The following is a 13,128-nucleotide window of genomic DNA, read 5'->3' as shown; positions in this document are numbered from 1 at the left end:
TGCAGCTAGGTGTCCGTCGCTATTAGCAACCACTGCCAAGAAAGTCCAGGGGGCTAAGAGCGTGATCCAGAGATTGGCATGCAACCAGCACCTGACTGGCATGAATGTGGTAACAAGATACTCTACTTTTCACATTCAGAGGACGATAGCGTTATTCCCATTGGCTGGTTTTGCAACCCCACCTTCTCCTCACAAGTTCCAGCAATAGCAGAAACCTCTTCAAAATTCAATATCAAGAGCTCCAACTCGGTTTGAGATGTGGTCAGAACTTTGACCCCCTGAGTTTGTCAGTGTGTACTTATTAGCTTGGGAATTTGCTCCATCCACATCAAACCCAATATGACGGCAAGAGTAGGTACATTAGAGGACGGCAAATACATTATAATGAGGCTCAAATGAAGTTAGGTGTGGCTTTATATTTAAGATAGTGTGCAGCCGGCAGTGCGCATGACAGCTCAGGAGAGCTAGTAGCAGGCAAGCATTATTGGGCAAGCTCTTGGATCGGCCTAAGAAGAAAAGGCAGGTTTCTGGAGGAGCGGTTTCATTTTCATTGACTGAAGTTTGAAACACGTCATCATGGACTTCCAGTATCGTCCTGGGGGCAAGACTGGGAGCGCAGGGGTTGCTTCCTCCTCTGAAAGCAACCGAGATCGACGGGAGAGGCTACAGCAGCTTGCTTTGGAGACCATTGACATCAATAAGGATCCATATTTTATGAAAAACCATCTAGGCTCTTACGAATGCAAGGTGTGTTTAACCCTTCATAATAATGAGGGAAGCTACTTGGCCCACAATCAAGGAAAAAAAAACATCAAACAAACTTGGCTCGCATAGTGGCAAAGGAAGCCAAAGAAGCGCCTACACAGCCTGCCCCAGAAAAAGTTAAAGTGGAAGTTAAGAAGTTTGTCAAAATCGGACGGCCAGGTTACAAAGTCACTAAACAGAAAGACCCAGAGGTTGGCCAGCACAATCTACTCTTTCAGATAGATTATCCTGAAATCTCTGACAGTGTCATCCCAAGGCATTGATTCATGTCGGCAGATAAACAAAGGATTGAGCCCCCAGACAGGCGCTGGCAGTACCTCCTAATGGCAGCAGAACCTTACAAAACAATTGCTTTCAAGGTGCCAAGTAGAGAAATTGACAAAGCCGAAATGAAGTTTTGGACACACTGGAACCGTGAAACAGAACAGTTCTTTCTTCAGCCCATAATAATTCAGCCTCTCCCAACAGTAACTCTGCCTGTGAAGAGGCCTCCACCACCAGCTCTGATGAATGGACTACCACCTCGTCCACCGGCACTCGAAAACAGTCCGCCGCCACCTCCTGGAGGCATAGCTTTACCACCCATGCCTGCACCACCAGCGCCGCCACCGGTCCTTCCACCACCAACAGGTCTGCCTCCTCCACCATCTTTACCTCCTCCACATTCTTTGCTGCCTCCTCCACCATATGCTGCACCACAACCGCCTGCTGCAGCGCCTTCTGCACCCTCCACCTCCTGGGGCTCCTCCGCCACCCTCTGGGGTAACCCCGTCTACATCAACAGTGCTTCCCCCTGTACATCCCACAATGCTGAGGCCCCCTCCCCCAGCGAAAGCACAGCAAGTGCTGCACCTACCCAGCCACCAGGCAACTGAACATGATATAAACCATGCCTAAAATGGACCTTTTGCTTTTCCATAATGTCTTAGGAAATGTTCCCCCCTTTCTGTATATCACTTAAACTTGCGATTTCTTAAGTTAATAAAAAAATAAAAAGCTAAAAAAAATTAAAAAAGATAGTGTGCAGCCCTCCATATGAATAAGAACACTCCTTGTTGGAATGTTAAATAATGATGTCGCACTCCTGCCTCCTGGGTGTACTACACACAGTGCGTTTGTTCTATCATTTGCCTCCCCCGTCCCCCGCCACCCATACGCCATAACACAGCACAGGAGGGACTGCGATTACTGTCACTGTTTCTATTTTTTTCAGGAAGGTTTGTTATCAGCCCCATAGCCGAAGTATGGCAGCAGGGCCATCATTAAGGGATTTTGGGGCATAGGACAAGTGTGCAAATCATCATTAAAAAAAAAGAAATGAAGGGTTCCAAGAAGCCCTGCCCCCCGTTACAATCACAACCCCTAGTTTGCCATGCTGCCCTAGCTTTAATTAAAATGAGCATGGGAACACCACTGAAGTGCCATTGCCCCTGTCATCTATGCAAAAATCACAATAATAAACAAGTGGCACTGCAAGAGCAAAAGCAGCAGTTCACATACATTCAAGACTCTTGTGTTGTATCCTAGACACATTTGATCAAAAGCAGCCACGAGGAAGGCACATGGGCTGTAGGTACACTGTAGATGCAAGAAACAGATCAGTAGCCGCATGAACATGCCCTGGTGGCATGGTCACATAATTTAGATTAGCAGCCTCAAAGAATGTACAAGTGTTCAAGCATACCCACAGGAGGCTGACTGGAAGCAATAGGAGGTACGCCTATCATGGTATAGATATAGAGTACCAGGGGGTAGACTGGGAACGCAAAGAAGTCCTGAATGTATTTTCAATGTGGCCCCATATTACACTGCGCAAGGGAACATAGCATCTTAACCGTATGTGTTGCAAGCAACAATGTAAAACATTCTGAGTGTCCTCACAAAAGAGAGCCATGGCATCGAGGCCTACCAGTGCATCTCCAGACTTCCCCGTTGGTCAGTCCGCCACTGCTGGATTAAACTTTATTGGGAAGCTGCACAGAAATGTAGACGGAGGGCCATGGTTTTCCAGTGGCCTTGATAGGAGTGAGCCAATACACTAGTGAGATTGTGGTGGCATATACAAATGGTAACTATGTGAATCAACACTGTAGCCTCCTATACCTTGAGTGAGGTTTTTTCCAAGAGCGTATTGAGGGACTGGCAGTTTTGACCGGTTATCCACTATATAATTAAATGAGTTGCCGGTGATCACACACTTTGGTTAAGTTGTGAAGCTAAGATTTTAGACCAGTCTGCACGTTAGAGACCACTATGCACGTTAGGCACTTGGTCACATTGCATCCCTGTTCTGATAATACAGCAAGGCGCAATCATTTTTTAATGTTTGACTGTCCAAATATCCTGTTTTCGAACTTGACCTAGAAAGTAAAGAAATCCCATGATGCTCCAACATGACAATAGAAAAGAACATCACTATACAACAATATTACGCAAAAGGAGAATGATTCTAGCTTTGTTTCGCCATCATAAATACAAGTCCTCAATTACCAGAAAACGGATTTATGTAAAGCCTAAAAAATTCCATCTCGGTTTTACGACTGTATTTTTAAGGTTTAAATACATCCCATAAATGAAAATGTGCGATACTTTCACCTGCTTGAATTCATTTGATGAAGGCTTTCAGATTGTTATTCATGATGGGAAGAATCATATTTGAAATTGTTGAAAAAAAGCAAATCCGTTTTTGTGTCAAATTAAGAATAACAAAGTAAGCTTGCCAGCTATCTCCTGTCTAGGGCCACTTGCATTCAAATAGCATACACAAAAAGAAATGATGCAATGGGCTAAACCACACCACCTGAATGTGAGAAGGTGAACGTCTCACCAGAAACCGCACAGTACTGAGATAAGAAGATCTGTCCAGTGGGAAAGACTGCATGAGCCTCAACACTTTGGTTCTAATATATCGAATTTGGCTACCTAATCACCTCTCCCAACTAACACACTATGCTCTTTATTGTGGCTAGCTGCCCAGTTTTTACATCTCTTGTTTGAATGGACCAATCTCTATACTGCACCATAATGATGCTATGTTGATTTTCTAACAAGCGCCTTTTTGGAGCAGGTATGTTTAAAAAAAAAAATCCCATTAGATGTTACTATCACGAAATGTATCGACTCTAGTTATTCAAACTCCGAGGGAAGAAAGGCTGGGTCTGCCTTGCAGGGATCTGGAACCTCTGTTCTGCCATATGAACACAGATGTCTGCAATAAGCGCATAACACAGCAAGCTATAGTCTGAACCACGGTGGCACTCAAACTTAACAATATTAATTTCAACTTTGGTTATTGAAAGTGATCAGGACTGGTGCTAGGATATTTGCCACCCGAGGCAAAAGGTAATGTTGCCGCCCCGCACTACCATCGCCATGTGTCCTGCCTATACAATTCCTCATCCAAGAGGTGTCCTCATCACCACACATGTATGTTTTCCCCTCCACGTTCACAAGCTGCAGCTTCTCCATCATGTTTTAGATGTTTTCATAACAAGGCAACATTACATCACTCCCTCTTGCACTCAATATATAATATACAGGCTGGATTAAAACCTATGACCAGATCAGGACGGATTGGCAATACATATAGGCAGAATTGAAAGTAACAACCCTCAAACATCCCCTCCCCACAATCCCCCTTTACACCCCATACACGTTTGCCTCTGTGAGGCAGTTTTGGGGGCTATGGAAAGCCACTTTAAAAACGTATAGTAGGCATCTTTTTAAATGTTGCTGGAAGGAGGCTATTGCTTCCTTCCCTCAAGCCCACTGGCTCTCTCAGAGCACCCCCAATTTGGAGGTTGAACTACCACTGGCTTTGCTTGCCGTATCTCTGCCTCTACCCTGCTTGCACCTGCATCCCTTAAGCCTCCATTAAATAGAGAGGCAGAAACCACTGCTCGGGTCACTCAAAATGTGCTGCCACCTCAGCTAGCTCTGGGTGGTGGTAGACCCTCACAACCTCTTTCCAGGCATCGGGGAGGATGGTAGAGAAATACCCTTTGCTCCATTGCACTCACAGGCAGGTAGAGGGGATTTAATTGGCATCAGAGATGGGGAGAACCGGAGTGAGCCAGCCCTCGCCATTCTCAAGCAGGTGGTACACCACCCAAAGCAACATCTGCTGTTTCAGGGAATCAACCTGGTGAAAATGTTTGAACAGGATGATTCCCACGAATGGAATGCCATTTGGGTCAGATACGAAAATGGGGCAGTCGTTCTGCCTCCAAGGAAGGCTGCCACCAGATGGAGTGGAGATGTGGTGCAAGATCGACCTCCAAAAGGTTTTATAAACAGGGTTTTAGTGTGCTGTGTAGCTGTGGATTTTAACCAATTGTACTGGCCCAATGTCCTCACCTGTCCCAAAAAGGTACTTCTGGCATTACTCAGTTTGCTGTGAAAAGTCATTGAGTTTCATGAATGTGCGCCACACCACTTCCTTAGCTCACTAAACATCTACAGCACTGGCAGAAACAGTGCAAACTTTACTCACCCACAGAAAAGACAACACCTGCAGCAGAAGTTGAAACTTCCTTGACATACAGAAACGATACAATATGAGTATCAGAGCCAGTGGTCCTCACACAAAGAACAGGATCGAAACCTTTCACCATATACTGGACAGATACATTAGGGTCAGCAACACTAAGTTACTATCAGACACCAAACATATACAGCATGGAAAGCAGCAGGTCCCAATTCCCTTACAGGCACTCATAATTCATAGTCCGGGCCGCAGTGCTGCACTAAGACCTGATTCCAAGCACATATGCTTTTGCATCTATTAACTGCTGTTGCCATACACGCCAACAAGCTCCATATTTACTTGAGAGGTGCTAGTTAGTTCCTGTTTTTTACTGTGCATTATGGGACTTGCAGTCCGCGATTAATAATGGGAGAAGCAGTCCACGATTAATAATGGGAGAAGCAAATCCAACAGTCATGGAATGGATTAAAAAGGACAAAATGAACATCTCCCAAATGACATGGGTTTGTTGGGCTGCATGATACTGTTAACACGCATTGGCAAAGCCAACAGTTTGGCTTTTGTGCAAGTATGGAAGCTGCATTTTCTGATAACTGCTATAATGTTACTAGCTAGCCTTAATAATGCAACAACCTGCAAGTGGTGGCAGTTGGGTTCTCTCTCACTCTCCCTCCTCTCTCCCAAATCGTGTAACCCTACCTTGCTTCACGTCTAAATAGTTTTAAAGAAAGGATGTCTTGAAGATCATTGCTTTGGGCATGTGCTGCTTCCTCCAGCTCTTCCTATGGTCTTCTCTTTGTCCAAGTAAATCCTCTCATGCTCTTCCTCCCTTTGATCTGGTGGGAACAGCTTGATCCTAGTTTACTAAATCTGGTATGCAACCGGTTGAGGTCATGCATCCTTCATCTGCAACTAGGACAGAAGTGGGTGCCCCAACTGCCTTGCTGGAACCAAGTGTCAATGTTTCCGATGCTGTTCCTCACCTGGACCTCAGCAGCTGCTGCTAAAATGAGCTGTCTGCAAAATATCCTGCAGTCCTTTGCTCCAACAGATGCTCATTGCTCTGACTTGAAGGGTCAGGAGTGTGGCCTCCTGCTGCTGTTGCCCTGTCATCCAACATCTTGAGGAAACAAAAGAGGTGATGGCTGGAAGGTTTAGAATTAATCTTAATCTCTGGCATTGCTCTGGGCAACCCTCAAGACCATCGTTCTTTGCCTGCCAAGCCTTTACAAACTGGGTAAAACCACATGCAAATCAGGCTTGTTCTTGCTGCAAAAGGGGCAGTCCAGCCCTAACCGCATGGTCACATCCCTTCTGCACGAGACCACACGCATCCCCAGAAACGATTCGGCCTAGTTGGGAGTAGCTTCGGTCTCTGAACACAGCAGCACAGAACTCACGTCTGGGCAGACCTGTCCCACTCTGGGTGACTACAGCAAAACAAAAGAGACGATAGCTGGAAGATTAGGAATTATTCTTAACCTGTGGCATCCACATCTTGAGGGTCACCTCCCGTGAGACTGCTGACCTCATCTGGGGTTGTGCCCAGTGGCTTCATGCAGAAATTGGATCAGGAGCCAGAACTGAAAATAATGTCCAAAACATGCTGCATCTTATCACCAAACCAGCCTAATACCGTTGGGAATTACCAGAGGACTAAGCATCCTCTTTCACATCTCCGAAAGTCACACCACAGTGACTATCTACGGCTGACTCTGTTGAACAGCCCAGCAATCTTCATATTCCAGGTCGTCAAAGCTGGATCTCAAATTCTCCTTCCTGAAAGTTGTGTCATGGCCAAGACAGCACGAGACCAATTAACAGTTCACAATGGATTTATTTTTCAAACACCAAACAGGGTTAGGGAAGATATGTATATGGGCCTTAGTCGTTCCCTGTTCTTTAAAACAGACAAGCCTTCTTGGTGGCAAACAGCCACTCACTGTCACTGAAATGTAAAGTGTCCCATATTTGCTCCTTGACTTTATGTTAAGTTTGTCTTGGGAGCTTCCGTACTCTTCAGGATGTCATGTTTGTCCCCAATACTGGAGGATTACTTGGACCACCAACCCTAGCTTTTGGATCCTGGTTCTTCAAACGGTACCCCCACCACTCATTGCTGAATGGATCTGCTCTAGCCACTGACGTTCGCCATACCATCCTATATGTAATCTTAGCTGGGGACTTCATTGATGTGGTCCTATACTCTGTCCCTTCTCGTGACTTTTCTTCCCTTCAATCGTTGTTGTCTCTCACTCCCTACTGGTCTTTAAAACTCTCCTCTTCTTTTTCCCTCTCTCACTACCCCCTCACTTCCTTTCTGCTTTGCCACAATCTCACTTGGCATTCTGTAGCCCTCCTCCTCTTGTACTCCTTTATTCTTCACTCCTTCACCTCCGCTCTATTTACTCTCTCCTCTTAATACCTCCTCCATGCCCCTCTCTCCACTGATCCTTTTCTAATGTCCATGTCCTACACTCCCCCTTTCTCCTTCCCACTTCCTCAGTTTCTCTCTCTCAAGTCTACCTACTCCTTCACTTTCTCGCACTGCCTCCACTTATCCTCTTCTAGCCTGCTCCTCTTCCCTCATCTTTCCTCTTCATCAAACTGAAAAGCTCTAAGCTGCACCTCATATTCCATACTCCTACTTAGAACCCCCCCTCCCTTCATTACCAGATGCTCGGGTCTGAGCAGTGTGATTATCTCAGTGGCCTCCGTTATGTGTCCGGCATGAGCATGAGGTTTGACCAGATTAGATTCTGCACACTACAACAATGAGGCATTGGAAATCGTAATTCTCCTGTGTCACCGAGCCCCATTAAGACAGGATCTGTGATTTCATGTGCACATTTGTCAGGATAACAAATATCATGATTTAAATGATAGCTGCATACTTACTCTCTCATTGTGTCGAGGATCAAGAGTAAACCACAAGGCAACGGCACAACGCTGGCCTTTAGTCACTGCTTGCACTCCATGAGGATTCTCTTCACCAGAGGAGAATCCAACCACACGTCCACACTGTGGTCTCACCTGTGCCTGAAAACAAGCAAATCCATGATGAAAAATAATGCAGCAGGCAAAGTCTTCCCACGTAGTGCAACTAATAAATTGAAAAACATATGCAGCAGAAACCTACTCAATGGGCGATGCAAACAATTTAATAGCTATGAGCAACAGACTTTACAATTACAGAACTAACATTCTGTGATCTCAAAACCTCATGTTTTAATTCCTTTTTGCAAAATGTTGTGAAAAGATATACTTGTATTGCCTGGTGTTACATTGTAATGAAATGATAGAAATAGTAAGATGTCCATAGCTGTCCAAATCAAAATATAAATTAAAAATGACTACAACTTTGACGTTATGAGTTCTTTGAACACAGCCCTGGTCTCACAAATGTCCTACTATAAGAGTAATACACAGGATTCTTCCACAATACATATTTTGAGAAATACAAATATGACTATGCCATCTGCGATTCATTTTGAAGTGTTCTTTTTTGGAGGTATACGTTTTGAATTCAAGGGCTAAGAAAACCAATGTCAATATAAAGCAGCTACTAATGTCAAGCCTATGACTCGCATGTTACACGTGGGAAGCTTTATTAATGCAAGCTTTATTCTGGCTTATCCAACCGTTCAAAATAAAACTTTCTAAGAATGTTTTCGTAGAGAGTGGGACTATAGAAAATAAAAGTGCATCTAAGTCCAAAACTGTCCCAATGAAGAGAGGACCTGAATTTGGCTTTTTCCGGACTGTATTATCAACCCTTTTCTCAGGTCCATCCACATCGAAATACTTATCGGGTACAACTCTAATGCCCCCCACCAGAGACATTAAGTCTCAGGTTTAGTGTGAGTGACCCCTCATGGTAGGGTGAAAGTGCCCCATTGGTTGAGGTACAGCATTTCATTTTTTTGATATTAGTGGCATTGAGCTTGCAACTAAGAAGGGACTCTCCTGAGGGTGCATCTGTGTTAAAATCTACAATGGAGTCACAGAGCAACACTTTATATGAACGGGACATGGCTGTCATAAATGGTAATATGTTATGCCTGCATAAGTATTTCATCTGGGAGCCCACATTCTAACATGATTAAAGTTGTAACATGGAAATTGTCGGACTGTGTAGAAAGTGAAGAGAGGGCAAATAAAAAAATTCCATGGCGAAGATCTGTTGCTGCTTCTTCCTAAAAAACATTTGTCAGTGAAGCTCTGCCAGGGTCTGCAGACACTGGACTTCTCACGAACAAGAGGAAACTGATGCTCCCTTTTCATGAAGCTACCTGCAGGCCTCCACAAAAGCCTTGCTGCCCATCTGTGTGTGCACCCAACACTTCAAGAAGAAAACACCAGACACGCTGAACAGGGGGTAACAGCGCTGGAAGCCTGTAATTACAAAACTAAACAAGCAACAAAAAACTCTGAAAGTATCAATAGGACCCTGAAGAGTCCACATTTGCAGGTACCCCAAGCTTTATAATGACTGTGCTGTCACACTGCAGTACTCACCTATAATGCATTAGCTTCTGCTGCTCCTCTTGCTATGCTTTCTAAAATCACACTACAGCTTACTCCTTTCCTATCTCCATCATAAAACTCCTCTGGAAACTGCCACTACTCCACCTACTACTCTTTCACCTACTTCAAACAAACAAAGAAGACGAGCAAACAAAACCCTCCACTAATACCCCGCCTCTCCTCCTGAGACTCATCTGCTCTACTCTTCTTTACCGCATCAACTGAACATTGCACTCTCAAATGCTCAGTCTGTATGCAACAAAACTTAATTGATCAATAACTACTTTCACGCTAGCATTCCTCCCCTCGATCTCATTGCCATCACTAACACATGGATGTCTCCATCTGACACTGCCACACATGCAGCCCTACACAACTCCATACTATTCTTCATTCGCTCTCCTCGTCTGACTGGCAGAGGTGGAGGCCTCAGACACCTACTCTCTTCTCTCCTCAATGCCTCACAAATCTCCAATGTCAAGTCCTCTCCTACCTCTTTTGCATTCACCATCTCTACTATTGCTTCGCCAGGTTCACATCATCATCATTTATCACCGTTCTGGTCCCGCTGGCCTATTCCTTGATGAGCTTGGCCAACTCCTTGACTCTCTTTCCACTAATCACCTTATTCTCTTAAGTGACTAACTTTCCCTCTCCAACCACTCCGAAATTTGAACTTCAGTCTTTTCTATATGACCACACTCTCCACTATATCCATAACCTACCAACCCACATTGGTAACTCTTTGGATCTCTTATTCATCCCCATCTCTCAGCAATGAATAATACTGTCACACCATTCCTGTCAGATCACGCCATTGTTTCCACCGTCATCTCCTTTCCACCCCCTTGCCTCTCCTCACGACTTGCCTCACCTATTACTTAAAGGAAATATAAACCTTCTGCCATTCCTCCCTTTCTCTTGGACCTACAGTTCCCACTTTCCTCCTTCACATCTGATGCCTCTTCCACTAACACTGCCTGCTACAGCTTCCAATGCCTACTATAGGACTCCTTCTCCTTTCACTGCTAAATTTCACCCATTAGTCTCAGCAACCACAACCATGTTTCACCCCATTCATACGCTGCCGTTGCGCATACATGCATCGGCTGCTGCGCAAACAGAGGCGTACCCACTCGCATGAGGTCCTGCAATTATACCTCTCTCGCTGAACTCTCTAAAGTGCTCTCTTGATAGACCGAAAAGGCAATTCCACCCCACCCTCATTAACTTTCACTCCAACCCATCCTCGCAAGTTAAAGGGCACCCTGAACTCACTCCTCACAAACCCATTATGATCAACTCCACTCTTACAGGTAAATCACCTAGTTGAATACTTCTCTGCAAACATTTCCAAAATTAGAGACTCACTCCTGACCTTCCTCACACTCCCTCCCCCTACTTTAAGGACTCCACCTACTCTACCAGACCCCTCTGCCTCGACCTCCGACTTCAGTCATATAACTACTGAAGAAGTCCTATAACTCTATTGATGAGGGCTAACCCCTTTTGGTCACGATCAAACCCTCTTGCTCCTCAGCTAGTCAAGCTTATTGTCCCTTTAGTCGTCCTCTCACTTCACTGAACTCTTCAACCTGCCCTTAGACTCTGTTTTACCTCTATTTTTAAAATGGCCATGGTCACCCCTCTCCTAAAAAAGCAAGGGGTTGATCTGAATTTACCAGCTAACGTTCACCCTGTGTCTCTCCTTCTGCACTATTTGTAAAGTGCTTGATAGGGTTCAACCATTTTACAAATGTCGAAGCAGGTTTCTGCTCCTATCACTCCTTGGAAACTGCTCTCATGAACGTCTCCAACTTCATTGCCTCTGCTAAGCACTCCAACCTATTCTCCATCCTAATTCTCCTTGACCTGTCTGCTGCCTTTGGCACAGTCGATCACTCTGATCTCCTTAATACTCTCTTTTCTTGGGATTTGCAATCAAGTCCTTGCCTGGACTGAATCCTACCTGGCACCATGCCAATTTTCTGTCTCATGGAACAACAAAACCTCTCAACCCGACGCCAACTAGTACTGCCCCTAACGGCAAATGTGAGAAATCCCCCAACGTATGCATCCATAACCTACAAGCCCTCTAACTATCAGACTAGGACGATGATCTAAGCCCCCTCCTTTCACCAAAGCTCTCCCATTCACCCATCTAGGTGTATAGTCCAAAATGGCACCACTGTGAAACACAGGAAATGCGCACGTAAAACCAAAGGCTGCCAGCACAAGCCAGCAATGAGAAAATATGCAGGCCCTCACTCAGCCCAGAGGCTCATTCCTATCCCTCCACTCCTGCCGTCTATCACCACCGGTCCTCATACAACTATGCACCATACTCCAGTAACTACTGCCCCCCCCCCCCAAACTGGGCAGCAGAACGCTCATTGCACCCCTGCACTACCGGGCAGCTCAGAGCTCAACCAGAATTGCCCACCTCAGGGCCAGGACCTGTACTCTCCATCTACAACCTCCCACCAACACAGGTAAAGCCTCTATCTGCATGGTCGCCCAGAAAACATTGCCTCATGTCACTAAATCCACAACAGCCAACGTCCTCACCACACAACATACTCACACCTGGTCCACTATCAACATGACACCCTCCGTACAGAAATCCAGTTGCAAGCCCTCAACCTACTGTGATGTCAAACCCGCGCCCCCCCCCCCCCGCCCCTGCCGACTCCTCCATGCAGCCCTTATTGATGCCCGATCACTCACTGCACATGCTTTGGAAATAAACTACTGCATAACCTTCCAGAAAGTAGATTTCCTAGCAATATCTGAAACTTGACTCCATCCTGCCTCAGGCCTTGCCCTCTCCTTGGCCCTACCAGAGGGATTCACCATACTCAGACAGGACAGAACCGAAGCTAGAGGTGGAGGCGTCACCCTCATCTACCAAGACTCCCTTTCAAATCAGACCTATTAAGTCCCCCAACATTGCACACTGTGAACTACTTTGACTTAAACTCACCTCCTCCCCCTCTGATTCCATCCCCATTCACATTATCCACAGCCAGCTGCCCCCACCGACCCCCAATGTCCTTTGAGGAAGAAGTCATCCACTCAATTGGTAATAACATCAAATCCGCGTCCAGAGTCATAATCTTAGGAGACCTTAACCTAGGCATCCACAACCGTTTAGACACAGCTGCGATAGCCCTAGCCAAGACTCTTACTGACCTAGGCTCCACTCATCGAATCACAGAACCTACCCACATTAAAGGAAGATCACTGGACTGGATATTGGGCCTTAACAGACATTTTCATCACACTAATGCCCCTTGCCCTTGTTCAGACCATCACATCTTATGCTTTTCACTCCCCAAGCAGAAACAACC

At 45.5% G+C, this 13,128-nt stretch overlaps 1 protein-coding gene and 1 pseudogene across 1 annotated transcript in view; one reads left to right on the top strand and one right to left on the bottom strand.

The window, feature by feature from the left end:
* Positions 1-13,128, bottom strand: part of P3H1 (prolyl 3-hydroxylase 1) — a 471,788-nt gene that overhangs the window by 21,758 nt on the left and 436,902 nt on the right. The window contains exon 14 of the mRNA XM_069610462.1: positions 8,150-8,290. Within this exon, the coding sequence (XP_069466563.1) occupies positions 8,150-8,290 (141 nt within the window). The remainder of the gene's footprint in view (positions 1-8,149; positions 8,291-13,128) is intronic.
* Positions 518-1,640, top strand: LOC138473506 (splicing factor 3A subunit 2 pseudogene; annotated as a pseudogene).

Source organism: Ambystoma mexicanum, chromosome 8 (assembly GCF_040938575.1).
Source record: "Ambystoma mexicanum isolate Mex_15411 chromosome 8, UKY_AmexF1_1, whole genome shotgun sequence".
Classification (NCBI taxonomy): domain Eukaryota; kingdom Metazoa; phylum Chordata; class Amphibia; order Caudata; family Ambystomatidae; genus Ambystoma; species Ambystoma mexicanum.
This window is presented reverse-complemented; position numbering and strand designations above follow the sequence as displayed.